This window comes from Hylobates moloch, unplaced genomic scaffold (genome assembly GCF_009828535.3).
Source record: "Hylobates moloch isolate HMO894 unplaced genomic scaffold, HMol_V3 SCAFFOLD_14, whole genome shotgun sequence".
NCBI lineage: Eukaryota > Metazoa > Chordata > Mammalia > Primates > Hylobatidae > Hylobates > Hylobates moloch.
Genome location: NW_026652289.1, coordinates 47,513,034 through 47,539,461, shown reverse-complemented (window position 1 = coordinate 47,539,461; position 26,428 = coordinate 47,513,034). Strand labels below are relative to the sequence as shown.

Here is a 26,428-nt window from a genome sequence, read left to right as displayed (position 1 = left end):
TTCTGCCTCTTTCTTTCCATGTGTGTGCAGATGTCTGAGTGTGTGTGTGTGTGTCTGTCTGTAGGTATTACACCTCTGCCTTTCACATTAAGGAGGAGTTTTCACAACATCTGGCTTCAGGAGGGCTGGGAGGTAGGAGGTGGGACTGGCTCCCTGGTGAATTGCTCATGAGGGCTGATGCACACCTGTGGAGATTTGGAAGGTTGATGCACATCTGAAATGTCTTGCGGTTACTCAGAAAGACCAGAATGAGGCCAGGAGATTATCCATCAGGAATTCTTACTGCTCTCCGAATGGAATCTACTTGTACTCTGCACGTGGGTTCAACTCCCTGGTCAGGGAGTTAGGATGTCTGGGTCCTAGTCTCAGCTCAGGCACTGATTTTGACAACAAGCAGGTTCTCTTTCCACGCTCACCCTCAGATTCCTTGTCAGCTGAAATTAGGAGATGGATGAGACCTTCTATGCAGAACCAAGAGGATGTCAGACGTGCCATGGGGTTCCTGCTGTAGGGCTGGGGCTTGGTCTTCCCTCTGATCAAAGTAGCTCTGCATTTATTAGTTTTATTTATTGTTCTTACGCTGCTGGGAAATATCTGTAGAGTGAAGGGATGCTAGTATGTACTCATAGATTTGTTGCATCAAATAATATGCACATAAGTGCTTGGCACCACATCTGGGACAGAGTAATTATACAATCACTGTTATCTCTTTTAAATATTATTGTTCATACCATGTGTTGTTTCTCCCTATGAAAGCCTTTCAGAGCTGAGAGAATATACAGAGGGTCTCACGGAAGCCAAGGAAGATGATGATGGGGACCACAGTTCCCTTCAGTCTGGTCAGTCCGTTATCTCCCTGCTGAGCTCAGAAGAATTAAAAAAACTCATCGAGGAGGTGAAGGTTCTGGATGAAGCAACATTAAAGGTAGGTTTCCTTTGTAAGCATCTGCAGTAACCAATGGCTTATTATGGCTGTGTGGCCACCTTAGTTGGGCCAGAGGGGAAGTAGCTTGAGTAGCCTGCTGACATCAGACCCAGGTTGTGTCCTGTGATGGTGGGACATTGTAGCACTTGACCACAGTAAGACCTTCCATTTGAAGAAAGCCTTTTAGCTTGTGAACCACTTTCAGTAGATTGACTTCTTGCATCTTCTTTTGTCATTTTATAAATGAGAAAGGTAAGGCTCAATCAAGGTTACAGAACCTAGGTTTTCTGTCTCCAAGTTCAAGTTCAGTGCTATTTCCACATTCCATGGGCTGCTGTCCTGGCATGTGTCTGTTGTGGGATGCTGTCCATTGTAAACAATGTGGGTTACAAGAGCTCTCACCTGCAGCTTTCATTATTTCCACTGTGCACGGAGAGGTGGTTGATCCCAGGGCTCACAAGGCCCCCACACTTCAGTCAAGTCATTCTGAAAGTCTCACTTCCCATATGTTTTCTGACCATGACCCAAAGGGGTGTGGGGAGGAAGTGGCCAGGCTGAGCTGGGGCAGCAGTCAGATGAGCTCGGACGAATGGGTCCTGCACCCTCTAGGTGCTACCCCAGGCCTATGCAGGCTTTTGGCACTAGAATGATCCAGACTAGGATGAGAGGATAAGGAGGTTCTCGTTTTCCATACAAGGAGGCCTCATAGCTGCAATTTCCACATCTGATGAGCACAAGGTGCTGCTGTGCTAAGATTCTTTCTCTGTGGTTTTCACTTGTCACCTGGGACCATCATCCCCCAGGACCTTACTCAGTGCAAATGAAATAACAGAGGCAAGGCGTGTAAAACACAAAGAGCCATCCTGCCTGAGCTGCTCTGGAGAGAGTATTTGCTTTCTAACATGAGAAGAGCCTTCTACAAGGCAAGTAACCTGATACCTGGGTAAAAGTTGAGAGATTTGGTCTAGTGCTGGGGCTTGGAGGTGAGGGTACAGTGAGGTACATTCATCCTTCCATGCCTTTGGGTCTTAGGGGCTCCAAGTCTTAGGATCATAGGGACAGCTGCAAGTCAGGTGCTCTAGTGACCCTGAGCAGGTGAATTCTTTGACATAAGTTTACTCCTTAGTGCCAAGGTACAAACAGGTGGCGCAAGAACCTGTAGGTGTGCTTTATTTGGTCTGCATGGTGATGAAAAAAATATTGAATTCTATATATGATAAAACCTGAATTGAAACCTGGACTTTTTTTAGGGAAGTGATCTGGTAGCGCTAGGTCTGTATTCCTACGTAGAGCTGACCCTTTGAGCAGATGTACTCGTTGGCTCTCTGCAGTTCCTATCACTCACATCTGCCCATTTTGCTCATTTTAGGGACCTGCCTGACTCCTATAGGCATCTGAGTTTGAGACCCCTGCTCTAGACTGGAATAGGAGTCTCTGTGTCCTGGCTCCATATGAGTCCCCGTCTAGACTAGGAAGTACCATAGTAATGTGTGTGTGTGTGTGTGTGTGTGTGTGTGTCACACTTGCACACTGTGCATTGGGGCAAGATGTTAGCTGGGCTTCCTTAGTGCTGCTGCTGTGACCCATGGAGAAGTAGAAGGGAAGAAGGAGCAACCAATTCGTGCAGAACAGCACTGACCCCTGCTTCGTTTTTTTTTGTTTTTTTTTTTAACCTGAAGTCCTACAACCTGACTTCATCTCACACTGCCCAACATGCTGTGATTTCTGGCTGACTTCATGGCACCCCCCGTGCCAGGTGTGGACAGGGTGAATGAGAGAGGAAAATAATTATGCTTGCTGCTTTACATACATTTTTTTTTCCTTCTAAGCTTCCCATGACTCCTGAAGAGTCCATTCTTTACAGATGAGGAAACTGAGGTTTGAGGAGGTGATGTAACTTGGAGGCTGGCCAAGCTGGGGTTTGAGATAACAAATCAGTCTGACATGAGTCTGATGTTAAATTGTTCATCCTCTGCAGTAAAATGTTTTTGAATGTATGTATTTCCTCCTGCAGCAATTGGACAGCATCCATGTCACCATCTTACATAAGGAGGAAGGTGCTGGTCTTGGGTTCAGCTTGGCAGGAGGAGCAGATCTAGAAAACAAGGTGATTACGGTGAGTGGCCAAGTGAAGGGGCATGTTAGAGCCAGAGGCAATGGTTCTGGGGGAGGGGGACACACTCGCCAGGAAGGGGCCTTGTGCTGGGGAAATGAGGAATGCATGACACTAGGCCACTGGGCAGGTCCTGTTCACTCAGCACATCCCAGAGCCTGGGGCCACGTGGAGAGGGTAGCAGGCCTGGCCATGGGCATCTTTTCCTGTGGGTCCCATTATTCTGGCTCATCCAATTGGATCAGCACTGGCTGCTGCCTTCAGGTCACCAGTACCTGACCCAGATGGTTTCTGGTTCTGCCGGTTTTGTGGAGCCATGCTGTGGCTGCTCTGTCTCTAAAGCCGAGTGCATTGTTATCATTCTCATGGCTGTGTTGTCTCCGGGTATCCTTTGTGTAGGCTGTGCTGGGCTCATTTGAATTTCCATGCCCAACTGAAAACAAATCCTCCAGTTCATAGCATCAGCCAGCATTAAACATACCACACCCCCTTGCAGTGGAAATCTGGCATGTTCCTGCATGCCACTTCAGGGTCAATCGTGTCAGTGGTGACTTCCTTGATTTCTTGATAAGTTCCCCATCACATAAAAAGCACTTAAAACCGATAAGTCTCTATTTCTCTCACTGAGCGCAGCTGAGTATTACAAAAAGATTCCTGACCGTGTAGTTTACTTTCTACTTGAAGAGGAGGAAAGAGAGCTTGCCTGTGGGAATAGCACTTTGGGTGTTTTTCCCTGTCCATGAGTAGCAACTTCTGTCCATGTCATCTGGCCAGTCACCCCTGAGACACTGCAGACAACAGGAAACTAGTAGGAAGGTGCACATGTTGGCTGAGCACATGCACAAAACTTCTTTCTCCTGTGTTTGAGCATTTCTGTTCCTTTCCAGATTGATTAAAAGGGAACTAACGTGGAGCACCGTCCACAGCCATGCTGAGCACTCACTGACCTGTTGTCTAAATTCATTCTACCCACACTTTGGATTGATAAATTGGTGGCATTTATGCTTCTTTTATAGAGGAGGAACCTGAGGTTCCTCTTTAATTAACTTTAATCTTCATTGGCCTAAAAATCCTCTAGCATTGAGGAACCTGAGGTTCAGAGGAGAGGTTCTGCTTCATGCTTGGATGTTACAGCCTGGGGATTCTAACCACGGAACAGAATTTTTCTAACACCAAAACAATTTAGAGAAGCAAAGAGCTTTGCTCCTATCATAAAAGCAGAACTACAGGTACCACATTTTAGTGGTTTCCATGCATGCTATCCCTCAGTCCTCTTAATTATAACGGACCTCACTAAAGAGGCTGAGGCAGAGACATGAGATTTTTTTGTGTTTTTTTTTGTTTGTTTTTTTTTTTTTTTTTGAGACGGAGTCTTGCTCTGTCACCCAGGCTGGAGTGCAGTGGTGCGATCTCGGCTCACTGCAAGCTCCGCCTCCCGGGTTCACGCCATTCTCCTGCCTCAGCCTCTCCGAGTAGCTGGGACTACAGGCGCCCGCCACCACGCCCGGCTAATTTTTTGTATTTTTAGTAGAGACGGGGTTTCACCGTGGTCTCGATCTCCTGACCTCGTGATCCGCCCGCCTCGGCCTCCCAAAGTGCTGGGATTACAAGCGTGAGCCACCGCGCCCGGCTTTTGTGTTTGTTTATCCCACATATCTTGCAGAAAGGGGACCAAGAGGTGATTGGAGGTAAAGAGTCAGAATTTCTAGGGGAGGAGCGATAAAAATGTCTAGACTGCCTCGGAGAGTGTTTCTCAAAATGCATTCTGCCAAATGAGACCGAGAATTTCTCTATGAGAAAAGAATTCTTTGTTGAAACACTTTGGGAATCCCCATAATACCCTGCCAATACTTAGAAATCTGCCATGCAAATTTGCACTGTAGACCCTCTAATGCCTTTTGCTTTTTAAAAGTAGACAATGTCAGAGCTTTTGTTTAACCCAGTATTCCTCAAGTTTCTTTGATTTTAAAAAATTTTTCTTGGCCGGGTGTGGTGGCTCATACCTGTAATCCCAACACTGTGTGGGGCCAAGGTGAGAGGACTGCTTGAGCCCAGGAGTTTGAGACCATCCTGGGCAACACTGGGACACCCTGTCTCTATTTTTTAAAAAAAAATAGGAAAAGCCTTTTTCTTACACAATACCCATTAATATGCCGTAGAATCGGTGCTTTGAGAAAACTACTTTGGGGAATTCTGACCTAGGGCAGGTGAAGCAAAAGATTTTATATGCAATCCCAACTAGAATTGTGGTGATACAGTACAGGACATTGTGTTGGGATGGATTCTGAGGGCTTACCTGGTCATTACTGCCGGTGATCTCTGCTCTGGATGGAGAAGGAGGGAATGCTGGCCTCTGCGTCAGCAGCTCTAATCTGGGACACAATTATCTTTAATCTTTGTTGGCCTAAAAATCCTCTAGCATTGACTAACTGGTTCAATCCTCCTCCAGCAAGTATGTGGACTGGACTTGTGTGATTTCTGGTCCTGACTTCCTTTGGTTTGCTCAGGTTCACAGAGTGTTTCCAAATGGGCTGGCCTCCCAGGAAGGGACTATTCAGAAGGGCAATGAGGTTCTTTCCATCAACGGCAAGTCTCTCAAGGGGACCACGCACAATGATGCCTTGGCCATCCTCCGCCAAGCTCGAGAGCCCAGGCAAGCTGTGATTGTCACAAGGAAGCTGACTCCAGAGGCCACGCCCGACCTCAACTCCTCCACTGACTCTGCAGCCTCAGCCTCTGCAGCCAGTGATGTTTCTGTAGAATCTAGTAAGTTCTCCCAGCTCAGGGGAAGCCACATGGGCCACATCCTCTTTGGCCATTTGGGGCCAGACCTGATGGGGCTACTCAGTAATCTGTGACCCCCAAGAATGTGTGGCTGCCTAGTACGCTGCCTGAGGCGTGTTTACATGCGCCTGTGTGCAAACACGGGGGCTGCATCACCCCGGGCTCACTTGAAGCCCAGGGCATCTGTGGCCTGGGAGAGGAGAGGATCCCTAACAGAGACCTTGTGTTTTTCTCAGCAGCAGAGGCCACAGTCTGCACAGTGACACTGGAGAAGATGTCTGCAGGGCTGGGCTTCAGCCTGGAAGGAGGAAAGGGCTCCCTGCACGGAGACAAGCCTCTCACCATTAACAGGATTTTCAAAGGTGTGGGGTGTGTCTGGTTCTTTGCGTGCTCTCCAGTTGTGGGCCCGTGGCCAGGCCCCCAAAAGGCTTCTGGGCACTTTCTGGGCTATGTTGATTCCCACAACTCCATGTCCTCTTCATGGGCGTGCTGGTCTTTTTAGGGCTCAATTCTGCTTTTTCTACTTTTTCTCTTTCGCTCAGACATCCCCTCAATCCCCCCTCTGTTTTGATGGGTCTTCATAAACACCTAAGTCCTGGGCTTGGTTCGGGTTGGCAGGGCCAGGACTCTAGAGTGGGGCAGTGAGGCACTGGCCTGTGGTGCAAAGTTTTAAAGGGGTGCCAAAATAGTAACTCAGATCAATACTATTTTAATGCAGCATGTTTTTTAAAATTAATTTTAGAAAAACATGTTGAACAAAATATCAAAGTTTAAATAAAGACAGAGTCTGACTTTGTACTGCACACTTGGCCTCATCTGCCTTATCCTAGTCCTGGACACATCAGCTCCTGCCTTTATTTAAAATTTCGATATTTTGTTCATCAGGGATTGGAGTACAAACCAGTCTGATATGGGGGTCACTTGGATTTCCCTGTGAAAATCATGAATGACTGTGGCTACCATGTAAAACCACCCCTGATCCTTTGGTGTTCCTCACATTGGAGGTCTCCAAGCCACAGAGCAAGGGGTTGTAGAGAGAGGAGTACTGGACAGGGAGGCAGGTGGGCTGGGTTCTAGTCCCAGCTCTGCCTGTAACATGCTGAGTGACCCTTACCTTCTGGGCCTGAGGCTGTTCATCCATAAAAGGAGGTAAAGAGGTACAGGTGTGTGTCTGAGGGCTCTTAGGACTGAGACCCAAAGGGACTCTTCGCTCTGTCCCTCTCCCACCATGAGCTCTTGCTGCCGACTGGTTTCGTTACAGGAAGTTCTGCTGCGGCTGCAGAAAACCAGAAGGTAGAGTGAGGCTTACATGGCATTCCCCCCAGAATCCATGTTAACCCCAATTCTGGGAAAGATATTTCTGATTTTTGAAGGTCAATTTGGAAGGAGCATTGGGTTCAACGTCAAGAGGACTAGATTCTAGTGTTAGTTCTGCCACATGACCTTGGTGGCAGAACCAAGAACTTCAGTTCTTGGTTTCCTCACCTGTTAAAAGGAAACACGAATAATACATCCCTCATAGGATTACTATCATAAATGCAAAACATTAGCACGATGCCAGTTAAAACAATTGCCCAATACACTTAGCTATATTTTCATTACTATCATTAGTATTATCTGCTACTCTTATTCAGGATTTGTGAAGATCATTGTGTCAAATGGATGGGAAATTTTCTTTTAATATAAACAGTAAAATAGCATTGTTTTCACATGCCACTTTGAAATAGTGGGGGCCGCCATATATGGTTGTTTCCTTTTTTATGTGGACACAGAGGACTTCGTGCCACTCAGAGGCAAGATCCCTGTAAAGACTGTTGCATAAAAATCTCACTAGCTCTCTTCCCATACCACCCAATACTGATGTCCCCACCAGATGCGGAGAACAAATGTGAAGGGGGTAGGATATTGGGTCAGTGTCCAAAGCAGGGTCTGGGCAGGACTCAGTTTCCCAGAGTCCTCTATGAACTATGGACGGTGCTCCAGCCAGGCTAAGGCGTGGAGCTGCCTGATATTTCCCTCCCCTAGGGACAGCATGGGCTATCCCTTTCCAAGGGCCATGGAGAGCTGGAGCCTGGTGCCCTAACCTCTGAGTCACCATCTTAAGAGATGCCTCATTTTAGAACCACCAACAAGCAAGCTCCCAAGGGATGGTGCCCCATTCTCTACCAAGCCATCCTGGCTCCTTGAAGATCAAGGAGAGGAGGCAACTTTCCTTGTTCCCCATCATCTGTGGAACCCATTGTCTTCTCCCTCATTTCAGGAGCAGCCTCAGAACAAAGTGAGACAGTCCAGCCTGGAGATGAAATCTTGCAGCTGGCTGGCACTGCCATGCAGGGCCTCACACGGTTTGAAGCCTGGAACATCATCAAGGCACTGCCTGATGGACCTGTCACGATTGTCATCAGGAGGAAAAGCCTCCAGTCCAAGGAAACCACAGCTGCTGGAGACTCCTAGGCAGGACATGCCGAAGCCAAAGCCAATAACACACAGCTCCCATAACTGCTGATTCTCAGGGTCTCTGCTGCCGCCCCACCCAGATGGGGGAAGCACACGTGGGCTTCCCAGTGGCTGCTGCCCAGGCCCAGACCTTCTAGGACACCACCCAGCAAAAGGTTGTTCCTAAAGTAAGGGCAGAGTCACACCGGGGTAGCCGATACAAATTACAGACTGTGTAAAAAGAGAGCTTAATGATAATATTGTGGTGCCACAAATAAAATGGATTACAATTTCATATGACATTCATGCCTGGCTTTGCAAAATGTTTCAAGTACTGTAACTGTGTCATGATTCACCCCCAAACAGTGACATTTATTTTTCTCATGAATCTGCAATGTGGGCAGAGATTGCAATGGGCAGCTCATCTCTGTGCCACTTGGCATCAGCTGGAGTCATGCAAAGTCATGCAAAGGCTGGGACCATGTGAGATCATTCACCCACACATCTGGCCATTGATGTTGGCTGGGAACTCACCTGGGGCTGCTGGCCTGAATGCTTCTAGGTGGCCTCTCCTTGTGGCCTGGGCCTCCTCACAACATGGTGTCTGGAATCCCAGGATGAGCATCCCAGGAGTGCAAGAGCCATGTAGAAGCTGCATCTTGTTTGTTTATACCTTTGCCTTGGAAGTTGCAGGGCATCACCTCCACTATACTCCATCAGTTACAGCTGACACAAACCTGCCTGGGTTTAAGGGGAGAGGAAATATTGCTGGGGCCATTTATGAAAAACACAGTTTGTCACATGAAACATTTGCAAAATTTTTTGGTTGGAGAAGTAATCCTAGGGAAGGGTGGTAGAGCCAGTAAACAGAGGAGTACAGGTGAAGCACCAAGCTCAAAGCGTGGACAGGTGTGCCGATAGAAGGAACCAGCATGTATATGAGGGTATCAAATAAAATTGCTACTACTTACCTACCACATGCCAAGCACTGTGCTCAGGGCTAAACGGACGTTGCCTTTAGTGATCACAGCAGCTTCTACAGTGTATGGTTCTGTGCCAATGTATTGATATGAGGGCAAACACCATGTACAGTAAATGGCTTATCCAGCTGATGAGTGATGCAGCAGATTGAGTCCTTTCTGCTGTGATTCGGTAGAGACTATCAGCCCAAGATGCTTTAAGTGCACAACATTATAGGGAATGCCTGAGTGCCTGGCCAAAGGGATACTTGGTTTGGCCATCTCTGGATGCCTGATTGCCAAGCTCAGGACCAGGCAATGTGACTTTGCATCAGCAACAACCAGCATCCCTTGACCAGGCCTGGGCCAGAGTATTGGCCTCTTCTCAGCCCCTGATCCTGTGAAGTAAGGATGTGGGGGAAGACCTGGCAAGGACACAGATGAAACACAAAAAGTAGTAATTCTCAGGCCATCATCAGTGGAGCCACGTTAATGTAATCTGATGGCTTCTCTAGGGTCCACAGGAAGTGAAGAATCTGTTTCCCAGCAATGGACTCAAAACCCAGCTGGGCTCCTAACCTTCCTGTAAACCTCTTTAGTGGCTTCATTAGAGCAGGCGTTCAGTTCACTGTTCTATTCATCCCAAGGAATAATGGGCTTAGAGCAGTTTCTGTCCTGCTGGTTAAATTGTTTGGCCCATTCCATTCTGGATTTTGTCAAGCAGTAGACAAGCAATTAGACAAGAACTTGGAGGCACTATTTGTATCCACTTTTTAGACTTAATAGAAACATTGAAGATGAACATAATCTACCAACGAAAGATGTGATTCAATTCAACACTCCCTCCCCATGACCCAGGCTGGGCAAGGAGGCCACGTGATGTGGAGGGCACATTCCTTGCCTGCACAAACTCACCATCTGCGCACGCAGTGGCCTTCCCTAAAATCAGGGAATTGTTTTAAGTCTTATCAAGCAGCCAAGGGATGAAAGAGAAGATGGGTTTTCATCAAGACTGGAAGGTGGGGACAGGGATGAGCATGGAGCTGGCCATGGGCCTGGGGCACCAAGAGACTCCTTGAGAGACCAGGCAAAGCAAGTGATTGGGACAGGGGTTATCCGTCCCAGGTTATCTGGGCATAGATGCAGGATCTAGAGGTGGGATTCCAGCCAGGGCTGCTAGACGGAGGCTTGCTCGTCCATCTTTCCTGATGGCAGGATGGCCTGGCCAGGGCCTGGAAGACAGGGACCTCCTGCCTCCGCCTCAGTAAGACGACAAGGAAAGGCAAATGCCCAAGGGAAAGAAAAAGAAGGCTCTTCCCCCCGGAGTTCCCCATGCAGACGTGAGTGCACGCTCAGTTCAGAATCACTTCCAAGAACTCACCCCTAATGCTGCAGATTTGGGCTGGAACAGATTCACACTGCCTGGTTTCACCAAGGACATGAAAGTCCACCTTGAGGGGATAAAGAGAGAAAAACAAATTCATCAAATGGAAGATACATTGAAAGTGTTTTTCCTTAATGCTTATCCTGTTTTTAAACCATTATTTTCCAAGTTGACACCTTTTTTAAGGAAAAAAAATATTTTGCAGCATTAAAGCCATATACAAGGTCTATATCAGAAAAATATATTTGGGGGTCTGCAGCACAGGACTGAGGGGGCTGTACACGCTTAAAAGGCAACAGGGCCTGGTTTTCAGTGGCGATGATGATTTTCTATGACAGTCAGGGAAACGTGGTCTCTGAGAGTGATGGGCACATAAAGGCCTGGGGCCAGAGTGCATCGCATGGTGTCCAGGCCGAGTCCCTGTCAGATGGTTAGAGGCCTGGGTCTACCCTGCCAGGAGAGGCGTGTTTGGGTAACAGGCAGATGGAGTTTGGAGCACATGAATGGCTCATCACATGCCAACCCTGAGTGGGGCAGGAGGCAGGAAGGGTGGGCTGCCGCCTCTGGCTGGCATTCTCAGAGATGTGCAGTCCATCAGCTTGTTCCGAAGAGTGAACACAGGCCTCTGCGTGCTCCCAGGCTCCTTGGTGTCCCAACAGCTGGAGCTCCTCGATGAGTCACAGGAGTTCTTTGCCAAGAAGTAACGATAGCATTACTCATGGAATTGCTTCACTGCTTTCTGAAGGTTGGCATAAAACCGGGTCATACTGCGGGGGAAGAAGGAGTCCACCACGTTCTGTGGGAGGTAACCGCTGAGGTCGGTATGGAAGAATGTGACCAGGTTGGTCTTGGTGGGTTCCCTGTGAAGACAACAGCAGAGCTGTGTTACGATCTGCAGCAGAGGTGCTGGGGACGAGCGCCAGGTAGGTGAGCAGAGCCCAGCCCAGTGGAAATGGCCATGATGCAGTGATCGCGTCTCATCCCTCGCTGTGCCCTCCACCCAGGGGTCCTCTCTGGACCTCTCATTTTCAGCATGGAAACCCATCCTGTTGGGGATGCATTCCACAGCCTCTCCAGGCCTCCAGGGAGGGAGAAGTCCCTACTGCCAGCCCCAAAAGCCAGTACCCTGCTGCCCGATTCACTCGGCAAATGCTTTAGGAGGACTCACTTTGTGCCAGGCCCTGAGAGGAACGAAGAGATGCTGCCCTTCACTACTTAGGGTCTGCAACCTCCTGGGGGCTCCTGGGACCCTTTCAAGGGGTCTGCAAAGTTAACACTATTTTCATGACAACACTAACACGTGATTTGCCTTCTCTCACATGCATACGGTGGGGTTTTCCGGAGGTTACATGATATGTGATATTGCAACAGACCGCATGCACAAGCAGGTATGAGTTTCTGTTAAGCCTGGCATGAAAGAGATGGGCAAAAATGTAAAAACAATGCCACTCTTTTCACAGTATTTTTTGTTTTAAAAAAATACAGTTTTTTAAAATAAAAATGTTATCTATGTTAACATGCAGTGCATTTTTATGTTAAAATATTTTTAACATTTCTCAAATTTCCCAGTTACAATTTCAAATACATCAAATAATGATAGCTATAACCCCCATGAACAAAGGCCCTATGAAGCCCTCAAATATACGTAAGGGTATAATAAAGCCTACGCCAAAATTTTGAGAACTGCTATTTAGAGAACTGGCGAATAATTTGAGCACCTATGAAGGGATTTTGGCCAGGGGGTGGCAGAAGCTCAGAGGACGGCAGGTGGCACAGATGCTGACTGGAAGTCCAGAATTAAAGGGGCACACGGTATGGAGATGGAACACAACTTGGTAGGGACATGAAGCGATCTTCACTGTGACAAACTTCTCAATGGCCAGGACAACAAAGGTGGTATGGGCTTTGTGGAGTGCATTTGGTATTTTACTTGAATGCAACTGTCCACAGCCTCAGCCTCACCGGGAACCCCAGGTAGCACTATGCCTGCCCATCAGATGTTTCCTGACATCATGCAGGCTACAGGTTTAGAACTGGAGACCTTTTAGAATCCCACTCTCCACGGCCAAGCACGGTGGCTCACGCCTGTAATCCCAGCACTTTTGAGAGGTCGAGGCAGGTGGATCACCTGAGGTCAGGAGTTCGAGACCCATCTGGACAACATGGTGAAACCCCATCTCTACTAAACATACAAAAATTAGCTGGGCATAGTGGCAGGTGCCTGTAATCCCAGCTACTTGAGAGGCTGAGGCAGGAGAATCGCTTGAACCTGGGAGGTGGAGGTTGCAGTGAGCCGAGATTATACCATTGCACTCCAGCCTGAGAGACAAGAGCAAAACTCCACCTCAAAAAAGAAAAAAAAAAAAAAAAATCTCACTCCCTAAGTCATACAGAAGGACAACTAGGGCATGGAGCAGGATGGGGCCAGCAGATCCACAAGGTGGGAGAGCATGTGCTCCTCTGGGCTGTGGCTTTTCTCCTGTGCTTGTGCCCTGCTTCCCCAAAGACGGTGAACTCCAGGGGACAGAGACTTCCTTCCATCTCAAAGCCTTAGCATCATCCGCACTCCACCTTTCCCTCACCCACCAACCCCTGCCCCTCCCGCCTTTGCTAGGGCCTTCTCTCTCCTCCTGCTCCTCCTCCCAATGGGCTTCCTCTGGCCCCCATCACCTCTCAGCAGCATCCTCTTTGGAAACATGAACAGGTGAGTGAGAAATGAGACTCCGTGATCATGTTTCCCTCTGGGTGAGGACTGGGCTTTGTGGTGGGTGGAACATGTGAGAGGCCATGTGGGATGGGACAAACTCTCTTCGTCACAGTGGCCTTGGTGAGTGGTAGCTCTTGCACGTACACCATTATGTGACAACAACAGAAAGGGCAAAAGGGGGCACAGAGGAGTTGTAGTTCACCCAGTCTCCCCTCAGAAAAGGCTGGGATGAAGGCATCCACTACGGTTGCTAGAAGGATTTAATGACAGTAGGCATGAAGCACACTTAGCATCCTTCCTGTGCACAGAGCAAGTGCTCCAGAAATGATACTGTAATGCTGCCTCGACCACAGATACAGGCTCCTCCACCTTGAGAACACCTCTCCCCCGCCCCCCGCGCCACTTGGAGCTCAACCACCACCACCTCTGGCCTCAATGCCACCTCACCCCCGATGAGTCCTCTTGCCCTCTTGCTCACAGCCTCTTGCTCAAGAGAGCAAGAGGAGAGAGAAGGCCCTAGCAAAGGCGGGATGGGCAGGGTTTGGTGGGTGAGGGAGAGGGTGGTGGGCAGATGATGCTAAGGCTTTGAGATGGAAGGAAGTCCCTGTCCCCTGGAGTTCACCCTCTTTGGGGAAGCAGGGCATCATAGCAGTTAAGACAAAAGTCAGAGCATGTCCTGCTCAGGCCTCCCCAGTGGCTTCCCATTTTATTCAGAGGATAGTGCCCAACAGGCTGCGGCCCCTGCTACCTCATGGGCCGAATGTCCTAGCCTCTCCTCTTGCTAAAACGACACCTCCCTCTGTGCTGCTCCTCAAAGGCCCCGCTCTTGCTCCGGCTCCTGCTCCCACTTCTGGGACTTTGCATCTACTCATCCCCCTGCCAGAAAGCTCGCTCCACCAACATGCCCAAGGCTCCCTGCATTTGTGCCTTGCTCAAATGTCTTATTAGGGAAACCCCCTAGATGACCCACTCACACCTTTCCCTGGCACCTTTATCTGGGTTTAGTTTTCCCCAAGGCACTTAACATCTGATACTTACTACAGCATCCGCGAGATAGAACTACTTACATTTGTGTTTTGTCTGTCTCCTTCTGCCTTCATTGGAATCTAAGTTCTAAGAGGGCAGACACTCTAGCTGTTTTGAGACATCAATATCTGGGTTAAGAGCCCAGATTCTGGAGCCAGATGGCCAGAATGAGACTGTGGCTTTCTTACTTGCTGGCTATGTGACCTTGGGTAAGTTACTAAGCCTCTCTGTGCACCCACCATTCTTATCTTAAAAATGAGGATCACAACAGTGCCTTAGGGTTGTTATAAAAATAGTTAATTTATGTAAAGTGCTTAGAATAGTGGCTGACACACAGTAGTGCTGTATAAATGTTTGCTGCTGCTGCTGCTGCTACTGCTATTATTGTCTGCTGAATCTAGTGTCCAGAATAGGCCTATCTTCACAGAATAATAAGAGAATAATCATTGTCAGAGATTTCAGATCCACAGCCTCATGAGGTTAACTGCACACAGCAGGCTCTGGAAGAAAGCTTTACTGAGAACACATGATGTTTTTAATCAAGTGGAGAGGAGGTGGAAGAGTCAACACTTGAGTTAAAACCATCATATGGGCAGGGTTTTGTGGGACCCCAACCATCCTATCAGCAAAATCCAGGCAATCGGGCCAGGTGTGGTGACTCATGCCTGTAATTACAGCACTTTGGGCGGCCAAGACAGGGGGATCATTTGAGGTCAGGAGTTCGAGACCAGCCTGGACAACATGGTGAAACCCCAGCACTACTAAAAATGCAAAAATTAGCCAGGCATGGTGGCAGACACCTGTAATCCCAGCTACTCGGGAGGTTGAGGCAGGAGAATCACTTGAGCCTGGGAGGCAGAGGTTGCAGTGAGCCAAGATTGCACCACTGTACTCCAGCCTGGGTGACAGCCAAACTCCGTCTCAAAAAAAAAAAAAAAAAAATCCATGTGATACCTTTACTACCTGGCATGAGGGCATGGCGCTACCCATTATATTGTGCATTCCACAAAAAAAAAAAGACAGCAATGGGATTCAGCCCCTCAGAAGAAAGGACTCTGCCTCTTATTCTGAAAATTCTTCTCTGTCAGACCCGGCACCATTGAAAGGTGAGTCTTAGCATCTGACTACCAGGTGGGAAAGGACAAGGAAATGAGCCCAGGCCAGGGGATCCAGGGCACCTATATATTGGGAAGAACTGAAACTGAGTGCAGGTGTGTATGTTTGTGTGTGGTAGAGCACAGCTGTGCTATTTTCAAACTCAAAATTTTGTTACATCTAAGAAAAGTCTTCACACGATGTCTGAAAAGCCAGCTTAGCAAAGAGGGTAACATAAAGGTGCTAGGTCTGGGCTTGGTATAATCCCATGACACCGAGGCCCACCTCCTGGGACAATGTGGTAGAAGCACAGACCCCTTCCCTCCAGGTGTCTGTATGGAGACTGAAGGGAACACCGGGACACACCTGCAAGGCGCAGTTTCTTTCGCTGTCAACTTGCATGATTCCCGGGATAAACAAGGGACCTTCAGGTAATTCATTACACAGAAATTTCCTGGCAAGAGCCCGGCCATGACCTGCGGCAAAATGGGAACAGAGAGTCCCCGGGGTCAATTCTGAGGCTGACTTACAGTGTGGTCTCAGAACTGCCCTTTAGGCCTGAGTTCCGCCACATTCCTTGCCGAGGAGAAATGATCACTGAGTGAAATGTGGGGTGGGGACTGCTATCCTCAAAGCTGCTCCTGCCTGGCGGAGGGTATTCAGGGAGGACTCGGAGCACAGACCCTGCCCTGCCAACCTCCTAGCCTTTGAGTCAGGACACATCACTGAACCTCCCCAAACCTCAGTTTCCTCATTTGCTAAATGGACCATGACATTTGCTTAACCTGGAGGCTGCAGGGAAAATTTCCTCCATCAAAAATAAGAGTAACGCCTCCCCTCAATTCTTTCCCATGTGCCAGGTACTCTCAGGAGGTTCTGCTTACGCAGATGTGTGTGAAAGTATTTTGTATCATCACAATCTAAAGAGCTGTAAGGCATTTTTCTTCTTTTGAATCATAGTCAAAGTGCCCCTTCTCACAGAAGGTCCACAGAGAAGTCACAGTTAGGTCTGAGCCATGTACCTCAATGCAGGAAATTATCCTTACCCTGGAAGAGGTTCACAGAAGCAACCACAAGGATGGTTAAATCCTCTCACAAAACCTAGCTTCGGGGGACATAACGGATGTTCCACGTGGGTGGCTGGAAGACAGTGCAGAATGTCAGTGAGTTACAACTTCAGATGGTCAGGCCACTGCCACTGGCGTGCCATAGAGCACACAGACCGGACTACCTGCAGCCCTGGAGTCCATGAGGGACTACTGCCTCTTGGCGCGAGTTCCCCCTACTCCCACCCTACTGCCCCTTACACTCACACATATAAATACACTCTCACATGCATGTACACAAACTCACACACATGCACACACACACTTGCACTCACACACACTCACTCATCCACATTCATGCACAAACATGCACATAGCTTTCCCAAGCTTGTCAAGAATATCAGAGAAAAGAACATTCTAGAACACAAGGTTTGGGAGTGGGAGGAGGCAGGTGCCTCTCTCAAATCTCAGCCAGGAGAGGCATGGAGGCCTCTAACTCTCCCACGTAGAAGAATTGGAGGAATGGCAGGGGCTGTGCAGAGGCAGGAGCCCTGCTCCTCACTGGGCATTAAGGGAGTGGACAGCATCCAAACCCTCAAGAAGACACGGCCATAAATTTTGCACATAAGTTTTTTGCCACCCAACTAACCCACGTCTACAGCAGACCATGAGCTTTGGCAGAAAAAAAAAAGCGGGGGGGCACTGGCAAAACCGTGACTTGAACATAGAATTACTGGCATGTGGACTGTCTTGCCTCAGACCCCGATGGCCCTGAATCCCCCAAACCCAACCAGATGAGGTAGGTGACTCAGAGTGTGAGTTTCTGGTGATTTCTGGTTGCTTGGCTTTCCTTAAGGAACTGTGGGGTGCAGAAGAGAAAGCTCAGCATCGCAGGAAGGCGTGGCAGCTCCTCCGGGCATCACTCACCGTTGGAACTGATGGTCCCATCCTCGTATCTCTTGACTAGCACCAAGTCCACAAAATCTCTGGGAGAAATGAGCTTCATGGCAGCAGAGGGGGTGGAGGTTCTGCTTACACACAGGGTCTGCCAAACCAAAGAAGCACGCAGCTGTGACTGCTGGCCAGACATCTTCTCCCAACTCCCACCCATCCCTCAAGGTCTGGGAAAGGTACCAGAACTGAAAGTAGGGTGGCGTAAGATCCACAGCGAGTCTTCCCAGGAACTGGGTGTCATGGAAATACACCTAGTTTGTAAGACGAGGGCTGTGACACAGGCTGCCCACAGCTGTCTAGCTGCAGACCAGTGCCATGCTGAGGTCATGTCTCAAGTGACCATAAGAGGTACCATTTATTGAGCACCTAGTAAGAGCCCGGCTGGACAAAGCTCTCAGTTGTCCCTTACCTTTAGAAATAGGAATCATTAATCCCTCCTACAGGTGAGGAAACTGACACTTAAAGAGACTAAGGAACTCAGCACGAAGCTCATGGTGGAGATGGGATTTGAACAGGGCCAGAGCTAGGGAGAGGGAAGAGAGGCCACTCTTTTTTAGGGCTGACCCTGCACTTGCTCAGCCTCCTATGTTGTGCCTGTGGCAACTCTTTGGTTTACCCTAGTCCCAGCCCCAGGAGGGAGTACATTGAACCTCACTCAATCTCAGCATATCCCAGTAGTCCACACTCTCATTTTATAAACCAAGGATGCTGGGCTTTCTCCCATTCATCCCGTCCTGCAAGAGAGTGGGGCCCAGGCTCTCTCAAGGTCACAATGGAGAAGTACAGGCCAGGCCTGGAATGGAACAGTCCTGGAGAGAAGTCTCGAGGCAGGTGAGAGGGGCTGGTAAAGATCTCCATCTCTTTGTCTTTCCCCTCAAGTATTAAGAGTTGGGGCACCATGTGTTGCTGCAAAACTTTTAATCAGGGACACTTTTGGCCTCAGGAAATTAATCTTCGAATGGGCATGAGATGAGTGGGGGCACTTGAGCACTTTGCAATGGGTGCAATGAGAATAAATTTCCAGGAAACTACTCCGTGTTTCCTTCATCCCCTAATGACCTGCCTGGGAACAGGCTGCACCTGCACACAGGGTCTCCTTTCCCACTTGAAGAAAAGCACAGCATATGCCCATTCATCTAGAATCATCCTATCATGAATTGTCCCAGTGTGTAAAATCCTCCAGGGTGGCAAAGGGACAATTAGGAGTGCAGGCGGCAATATGTAATCAAGGCAGTACACACTGGTGTTAGAATTTCATGTTTTTCCCTTTCTTATGCATATTCCAAAACTTGGTGTTAAAAACAAGGCAATTTTGCCATTTCTAAATTCTGGTATTTTGTAACAGTAATGGCAGAAGTGATGAAAAATTTGAAAAAAAAATTATACTGCTCCCACCCCTGATGACTGCCTCCAAGTGCATCATTCCTGAGGTACAGTGTCTGGAAACCAAGATGAGGAGGACTTTGGAAAGAAATTTTGAAGACAGCAGCAGCACATGTCATAAATGCGACAAACTCATGGCATGGCCCTGTATCCTATCCATCCATCCACCTATCTATCCATCATCTATCTATTTTAGAATTAGGATATTTGACAGTTGCCAAAAGCATGCTGAGAAATGTCAGTCTGCAAGGAAGAGCCCTTTCTCCACATTTTCATTTTCACTAAATGATAAAGAGCTACCACTTGGCAATTCTCCACTTTTTTGTAAACCTGAGCTCACCAGTAGCCTGTGCTTCCCCTCTACTTTGCAGTTGTCTATTGAAAAGTTTGTATCTTTTCATGGACTTATGAGTTAATTAGAAAAAAGAGCTCCCATTCATCTCATCTAAAGATACAAAATGTTTTACTTGTCACGTTTAATATTTCTTTATCAGAATTTATAATATCATGTTATTTTAATGAATTACACTCGTACCTCAATCCAATTTTTTAAAAAACAATTAGTCTTGGCCAGGCGTGGTGGCTTACACCTGTAATCTCAGCACTTTGGGGGGCTGAGGTGGGGGGATCACGAGGTCAAGAGATCGAGACCATCCTGGCCAACATGGTGAAACCCTGTCTCTACCAAAAATACAAAAATTAGCTGGGCATGGTGGCGTGCCCCTGTAGTCCCAGCTACTCAGGAGGCTGACGCAGGAGAATCGCTTGAACCCAGGAGGCAGAGGCTGCAGTGAGCTGAGATCACGCCACTGTACTCCAGCCTAGCGACAGAGCGAGACTCCGTCTCAAAAAAAAAAAAAAAAAAGAGTCTCATGATTAAAGGAAATATATGATTAAAAAAATGTCCATTTCTATGCATATTTATGATGCAAGATGATGACTTCCAAGAATAAACATGTATCATACTAGGATAAAATTCAGGGGGCTACGTGGAATGGAAATTTGAGTTCCAGGAAAACAGTTATATACAATTTCTGACTATTTAAAAAACTTTGTTCATGTATTTTAAATAAAAATTTATATATTATTTAGATACATCTAAAAGAATGATGTCATTGCTTTGTTCAAAACTGAGATTTACTGTCAAAAATGACATGCTTTGAAACTTCTGAAAATTTAGTTGTCAACTAAATGTTATTAATAGACATCAACTGGATGTGTGAGGATGATGCATAATTTCTCAAAAATCTGTTGGAAGCACGTAAGCAAAAAGCGTGAAGACCCTCGTACCAGAGGGTAACTGGGGTAATGCAGGTCCATGGGGCTGGTACTGGCCCAGGCTTCAGGGAAGTGGGTGCCAGGGGCTGAGAGTCCTGTGTTGCCTAGTGCAGCAGCCCCACACAAGGAACAAGTTTGCTCCCTGCAGAGACTCTGTTTGGGGCTTCTCTGCCTCTCTGAGTCATGAGGTTTCCCACTGGGAAACTGGGCTGAGGCAGGCCTCCAATGCTGCAAGCAGTGGGCAGCCTGTGCTTGCAGGACATACCCCCTTGACAAAAGGCATCATGGACCCCTTCCAGAAGAAATGGGAGGGGGTTACTATAGCAGGGCCCAGACACTATCTAGAGATAACATGCTTGGAAAGACTTACGTCAGTGATGCTTTGGATAATTTCAAAACCCGTCACATTCTCATCCCACTTCACTCGTAGGCCTCCAACAGCTGGCTTCACACAGTCCCACACCTCCTCTGGTGTCCCATATACAATGCCTTCTCCTCGGTACCTGAGCACAAAAAGGAATTTGACCCCAATGCATCAATCAAACTTGTGTGAGATTGTATCTAAGGACTAGAAGGCGGACCATGCCATGTCTGTCACTACTCTTTAGGACAGGCTTGCAGAGAAGGGGCTGAAACTTACTAGCCCCACCTCCCTTCAGGCCTGCAGAAATGGACAGTAAGCTTTCACAAGAATACAGTTTGCTGGAAATGATTTCATTAAAAACAGTAAGGCTTTTCTGGAGGACAACTGATCACAGGTTATAGGGTTGATTTGAATATTTTAGGAGGCAAACCCATAAAGATACCAGGAAGGGTGCGGCACCTCTAGTAAGCTTTGAACGAGGCATGCACTTACAGGTTCCCTGGAAACTCCACAGATGGCCTCCAGGAAACTGAAACTCCATTCTGTCAAAAGGCACAGAACCACAGAATTTTAGAGCTAGAAGGGCTCTGGTCACCTGGCTTAATCCCGTTCTACAGAAGAGTGGTAAGAGGCCTCAAAAGATACGACTCTCCAAGGCTGTGCAACCCATACGTGGAAAAGCTGGGACTAGTCTTGGGCAAAGCTGTCCCCACAGCAGAATGTGATGAAGAAAAAGATCTTAACTGGCTGACTCCAAGAGCCGTGGGTGGTTTTCAAATTATCTTAAAAGCCACCAGGCATTTTGTTTCCTTGAGCAACCCAGGGCTACTTGTTAAGTCAGAAGTGTCAAGCAAAACTACTCCCATGCTACCCTCTGGCAACGACAAAGAGAGGGGTCATGCTGTAATGAACAGAGTAAAGGCTTTAGAGGCTGGTGTTCGGGTTCCAGTCCTAAATAGCATTCAACAGCCAGGTGACCTTGGGCAAGTCAATGAGTGAAAGGAACAGATACTTACCACCTGAAGTCATTGTGAGCATAATAGGCCCAATCTTTTTTTTTAAAGAAAACAATCCCCATTGGAATCCCTCTCAATCGGGTCCAGGGGATTGGGGTGCAGAAAACAACGGGGAGAGGAGGGGCTTGGGGGCTTCTGGGGACCCGGGCTCCACGAAGCCGTCTCCGCGACCCCTTCCCGCCCAGCTCCTCACTCACGCCTTCCCGGCAAATCTTCCAGCCTGCTATGTCCCGCCGGTACTGGAGCATCTTTTCGGCCACAGCCTCGCTCATCTGGGCTGCCAGCGCCGGGTCCATTGCGCTGGGAGCTGCGCTCAGCTGCGGGGTCACGGGTGTTATGAGCGGCGGCGCTGGATCCAGGGTGCCTGGAAGCTGGAGCTCTGGGAGGAGCTCGTGGCCCCGCCTCTTTCCCCGCCCCCGCTCCCGAATTGGTCCAGGCCCTCAGACGGATCCCGCCTCCCGGAGATTGGCAGCCCGGAGACCGCGGGGCCAGGCTCTCCAGTCGGCGTCAGCGCCTGGGCGGGTCCCGGACGCCTTGGACGCGCCGGGTAAAGTCCAGCCGTATCCGCCTCCTTCTTGTCCCACTGTGGGAGGGGCTCTGGAGCGCCCGGACTCTGAGATGGCCAATGACGGAGACCCGTTGGGCCGGGCCAGGTCGCGGACAACGTCGACTGTTTGTTTAAGAAGCGTGGACTCTTGTCCTGAGTACACCGAGGCTTTCAGCCTGCAGGACGGTGGTGCGATTTGCATTAGAGGTAATATTCTAGGGCGGCTGCTGCAGGGTGGGAGAGGAAATGCGCGTGGAGACTGGGCGCGTGCAATGGTGGGAGAGGTGTGGGGCAGGGGTGCGGGGAGTGGGGGTGAAGAGAAGAGGACCCATCGTAGAGTGTTTAGGAGATGGAAGGTGAAGGTCTCTGCTCCCGATTGTGGATGTTCAGAAGGAGAAAGCCTCATGACTCCCAGCGTTGGCCACCTGGCAGCTTACCTGAGATGGAGAAGAGATAGGGTGAGTTCAGTTCTGGGCATATTTAGTTGGAGGTGCCTGAGAGGCCTTTAGTGCAGGTGTCCAGGAGTCAATGCAATGCGCTGACATCTGCGAGAGGCCCGGCTTTATTAGAGATATAGGAGTTCTCTGCTTCCAGCCGCCCTGGAGCTGCGGGGAGTGAGCCAGGGTCGCGTCTTCCAGTGTGAATGGCAGGGACAGCCTCGATTTCCCCTCTTCTGCACTATCCCCAACTAAATACTTGAAAAGGTCAATACTGAGGTCTGTTTCTTATCTTTCTTTTTTGTGTACTTATTGTTTCCTTTAAACTTTCGATATAAATGTTTGGAAGAGTAGTGTAAACAAAATGACAACTGAAAGACCTTTTTGGAAGAGATGAAGGGCAGCCAGGCTGTGAAGAAGACCTGGATGGGGAATGAGGGAGCTCAATATCTAAACCCAGTTTCACTCATTATTCTTTGAGCTTCTGTTTGCTCCAAGGTGAAATGGGATACATCATAAATGTTCCTGGCGGGGTCTGGTGGCTCACGCCTGTAATCCCAGCACTCTGGGAGGCCGAGGCAGGAGATCACTTGAACCTAGGAGTTCGAGACCAGCCTGAGCAGCACGGCGAGACTCCGTCTCTACTAAAAATACAAAAATTAGCCGGGCATGGTGGCACGGCGCTGTAATCCCACCTACTTGGGGGGCTGAGGTGGGAGGATCGCTTGAACCCTGGAGGCAGAGGGTGCAGTGAACCGTGATCGCAACACTGCACTCCAGCCTGGGCTACAGAGCAAGACCCTGTCTCAAAAATTAATAAAAACAAACAAACAAATAAATGTTCCCTATGCGTTTGTGAAGAGCAAGGGAAGTAATGCATGTGAATACTCTTAGGACCCATAAAAGAAAAGACTAGTAAATTAACCCCATTAAAAAATTAAGCACATCAAAATTTCATAAAAAGTTAGATAATATGAGAAAAAATCGGGACACACTTTAAAACATAAGTTTTCTTATCGAACCAAGGGCTTATACAAATCATTAAGCAATTTTCAGACAACCCCATAGACAAAAAGAATGCATTAGACATGGAAAGATACTTTGTGGAAAGATTAATTGACATGGCTAACAAAGCTATAAAAAGATGCGGAACCTCACTCATTGTTAGGGAATTAAAAATTAAAGCAAGGAGAGGCTTTTTTTTTAAACCTACTGATGGACAAACATGAAGTTTGTTTATACCCTGTGTTGGTGAGGGTATGGAGAAATAGTTGTTATACACTGTGGATGAGAGTATAAATGTATGCACCTCCTGGGAACAGAATAACAATATATATTAAAATTTTACTCTACTTGTTCTTTGATCCAGTGACTCTTCCTGCACAAAGATTTATAAAATTAATCTTGCAACTGGAAGCAACCTATTTACCAGTATATTAACCAAAATTACAGAACATCCATTTAGTGGAATATTATATAGCCATCAAAATAACCTAGGACAGATGGTGGAACGTGGGGATGGAGCAGACCCCCTGTAGGACTATAGTAGCACTATTTTGCTCCTAGGAAATGGGAACGTCTGGATATACAAAATATTTGGAGAAGCAAACTGTCACCGAGGCCTGTGACAAACTGGAAGTGGGAGATTGGTGAGGTCAGGGCAGCCTTCAAGCAGACCACTCATCTATTTTATCACTGGACGCTGGCACAGGGCAGAGTGAGCAGATGGTTGGAACAGAGGGAAGGTGAGAGCTGCCCACACAGTGGTTCCCAGGGGCCTGGGACAGAAATCTATTTTGTAGTGTGTGTGAGGCTGGAGTTTGGAGCTAAAGGGGATGGAGGAATGACTGAGCTCTGGAGATTCCATTGATCAGAGCCCTTCCCACAAGGTCCTGAGAGGCCTCTGAGTCACCCAGTTGTCCAGCAGACTTCATCAAAGTCCCAGTTGAATTTTTAATAGGTGTATATGGGGGCAGGTAGCCCAGTAGCTTCTAACTCACGCCACCACCAGACAGACTATAGAGGGGATGGGCCCAAGTGTCCACATGCTCCAATCTTACAAGGCCCTGAATAGAATGCAGTATCTGCTTTCCACTTAGACACTGATGAAGAATTGCATGCATATTTACTAAGTTAGCTTGGGCAGGTGCTATGTGAATCTACAAATGTAAGCATGTCTGTATGTTTATTGTTTACTCAGCAATAGCTAATCGTTACTCAGCACTTACTTCTTGCTAGCCACTATCCTAAGCACTTTACCTGTATTGGGCCATTTAACTTCACAACAAAACTGCAGCACCATGAGATAGAGACTACTACTCCCATTTTGCAAGTTAAGAAAATGACAATCATGTAGGGTATCCAAGGCCACATAGCCGGGAAGTGGCACAGCTGTGGCAAACATCTCATTTCTATTTCCAGAGGCCACATGTTTACTCATATGCTTTGCTGTCTACTACGTCCTATGAGCATATGTAGTGTTAAGTGTGAAATGTGCAAAGATAAAAGAAAACAACAACCTGCAAACCCTAAAAAGAAGGAAAACACACACACGGAGTAGCTGGAAAATACTACCTCAGGCTAGGGAAGTTAGTCTTTTAGAGATGTGCAGAAAACTTTGCTCTAAGTTTCCTGGCACTCATGAATTCTGAGACAAAAGGAGCCACTAAAGGAAGCATTCTGAGGTTACTAAGATACTTACTGAACTACTCTTAGCAAAAGGAATTCACTCTTTAATGGATGTAACAGTCTGATCTTTGAGACTTGAGAGGAGTTTGTTATGTAAGTGTTTTAGGAGAGATTTTAATAATGCCGTGGATCATGTCCTCAATAATAGTTTGACCAAAGGCAGAAATGTACACCCCCATGGACTGTTACTAAAATACAAAGCAATGTTGTGAAACCACAGTTATGCAAAGGCATTTTGACAGAGTAGGTGTTTAGCCTTCTGTAGCTGCAACTTAGACAAGGGCTAGAGTTCAGGGAAGGGAAAGGGATAATTGATTAGCATGTGGTGCTTTTGTCAGGAGCTTTATGAGCTCCTTTTCACAGCGATGATGGTTGATGTCTACAGAAAAATGAACAAAGTTGTTGAATAGGCAATTGGTTCACAGAAGAGGAAATGCAAATGGCCAGTTGACTTAGGGAGAGATGATAACAAAAAATGCAAATAAATTAAATAAGTTGGTATAATTTTTTCATCAGATTGGCAAAAATGGTATAGTGTGACAGTATCAGGCATTGGTGAGGCTATAAGGAAACGGCCCTCTCATGCTCTAGAGGAAGTGTGCACAGACATCTGGACTCGTGAGGACTAATAAAGGAGCTGCTAGTGAAAATGAACATGCTCGTCTCTTATGAGCTAGGGATTTCTCTTTTAGGAGGACCGATATTCACTTCTAAGTAAACACTGGCACATGTGTGTGCCAAGAAGATACATCAAGACAGACATATAAAAGATGTTTAGTGCAACATTATTTTCAGCAGCAAAGAAGTAGAAATGATTACAATGTCTGTCAGTAAAAAAAAGGATCAATATTATGTAGTTTATTCATATGATGAAATACTTTGCTATAGTTATGAGTTTGATCTACTTTTTGCTAGAGCTAAAAATATAAGTATGTGCATTAATACATGCAGTATAATACTGTTTACTTAAGATGTGCTTACGTATTGTTTATGGATGCTTATATATATATATATATACTCACACATACAACATATAAAACTATAAACAATTGACCAATTGATGTACTCCAAACTCTTGCTAGTGTGAAGGGAATGAGATTTTGTGTAGGGATTAGAGTAGGCTTTGACTGTATCTGTAATTTTTTTGTATTATTAATAGTAAATGGCTAAATGGAAATAAAATTCCAATTTTGGCAGTTGTTGACCCTCACAGTAGGAATATTGGTGCTTGTCACAGTAGACTTTACACTGTTCTATGTCTTTTAAATTTATTTAAATTAAAGACC

The 26,428-nt window shown here is 47.4% G+C and overlaps 2 protein-coding genes across 11 annotated transcripts in view; one reads left to right on the top strand and one right to left on the bottom strand.

Annotated features, from left to right (window-relative positions):
• The window catches only part of IL16 (interleukin 16), a 108,712-nt gene extending 99,984 nt beyond the window's left edge, over positions 1–8,728 (top strand). For 2 of the 6 annotated variants that reach the window (XM_032175578.2, XM_032175577.2), the window contains exons 15-19: positions 757–925; positions 2,940–3,041; positions 5,546–5,804; positions 6,059–6,184; positions 8,083–8,728. In XM_032175578.2, coding sequence (XP_032031469.1) covers positions 757–925; positions 2,940–3,041; positions 5,546–5,804; positions 6,059–6,184; positions 8,083–8,276 — 850 coding nt within the window. In that variant the 3' untranslated portion in view covers positions 8,277–8,728. The remainder of the gene's footprint in view (positions 1–756; positions 926–2,939; positions 3,042–5,545; positions 5,805–6,058; positions 6,185–8,082) is intronic. The other 4 variants (XM_032175581.2, XM_032175582.2, XM_032175579.2 and 1 more) reach the window with 3 other exon arrangements.
• Positions 1–21,831, bottom strand: part of STARD5 (StAR related lipid transfer domain containing 5) — a 32,090-nt gene extending 10,259 nt beyond the window's left edge. For 2 of the 5 annotated variants that reach the window (XR_009209546.1, XR_009209547.1), the window contains exons 1-8: positions 21,668–21,831; positions 20,947–20,996; positions 20,461–20,593; positions 17,403–17,520; positions 16,476–16,569; positions 10,599–11,461; positions 8,793–8,999; positions 6,937–7,098 (exon numbers count right to left, since the gene is read on the bottom strand). Coding sequence is in view for 1 of the 5 variants with exons in the window: in XM_032175586.2 (XP_032031477.1) it covers positions 11,314–11,461; positions 16,476–16,569; positions 17,403–17,520; positions 20,461–20,593; positions 20,947–20,996; positions 21,668–21,766 (642 nt within the window). In the remaining 4 variants the exon portion in view is untranslated. Of the gene's footprint in view, positions 1–1,680; positions 3,021–6,936; positions 7,099–8,792; positions 9,000–9,841; positions 11,462–16,475; positions 16,570–17,402; positions 17,521–20,460; positions 20,594–20,946; positions 20,997–21,667 lie in introns of those variants that run through there. The other 3 variants (XR_009209545.1, XR_009209548.1, XM_032175586.2) reach the window with 3 other exon arrangements.
• Positions 21,832–26,428: the final 4,597 nt, after the last annotated feature.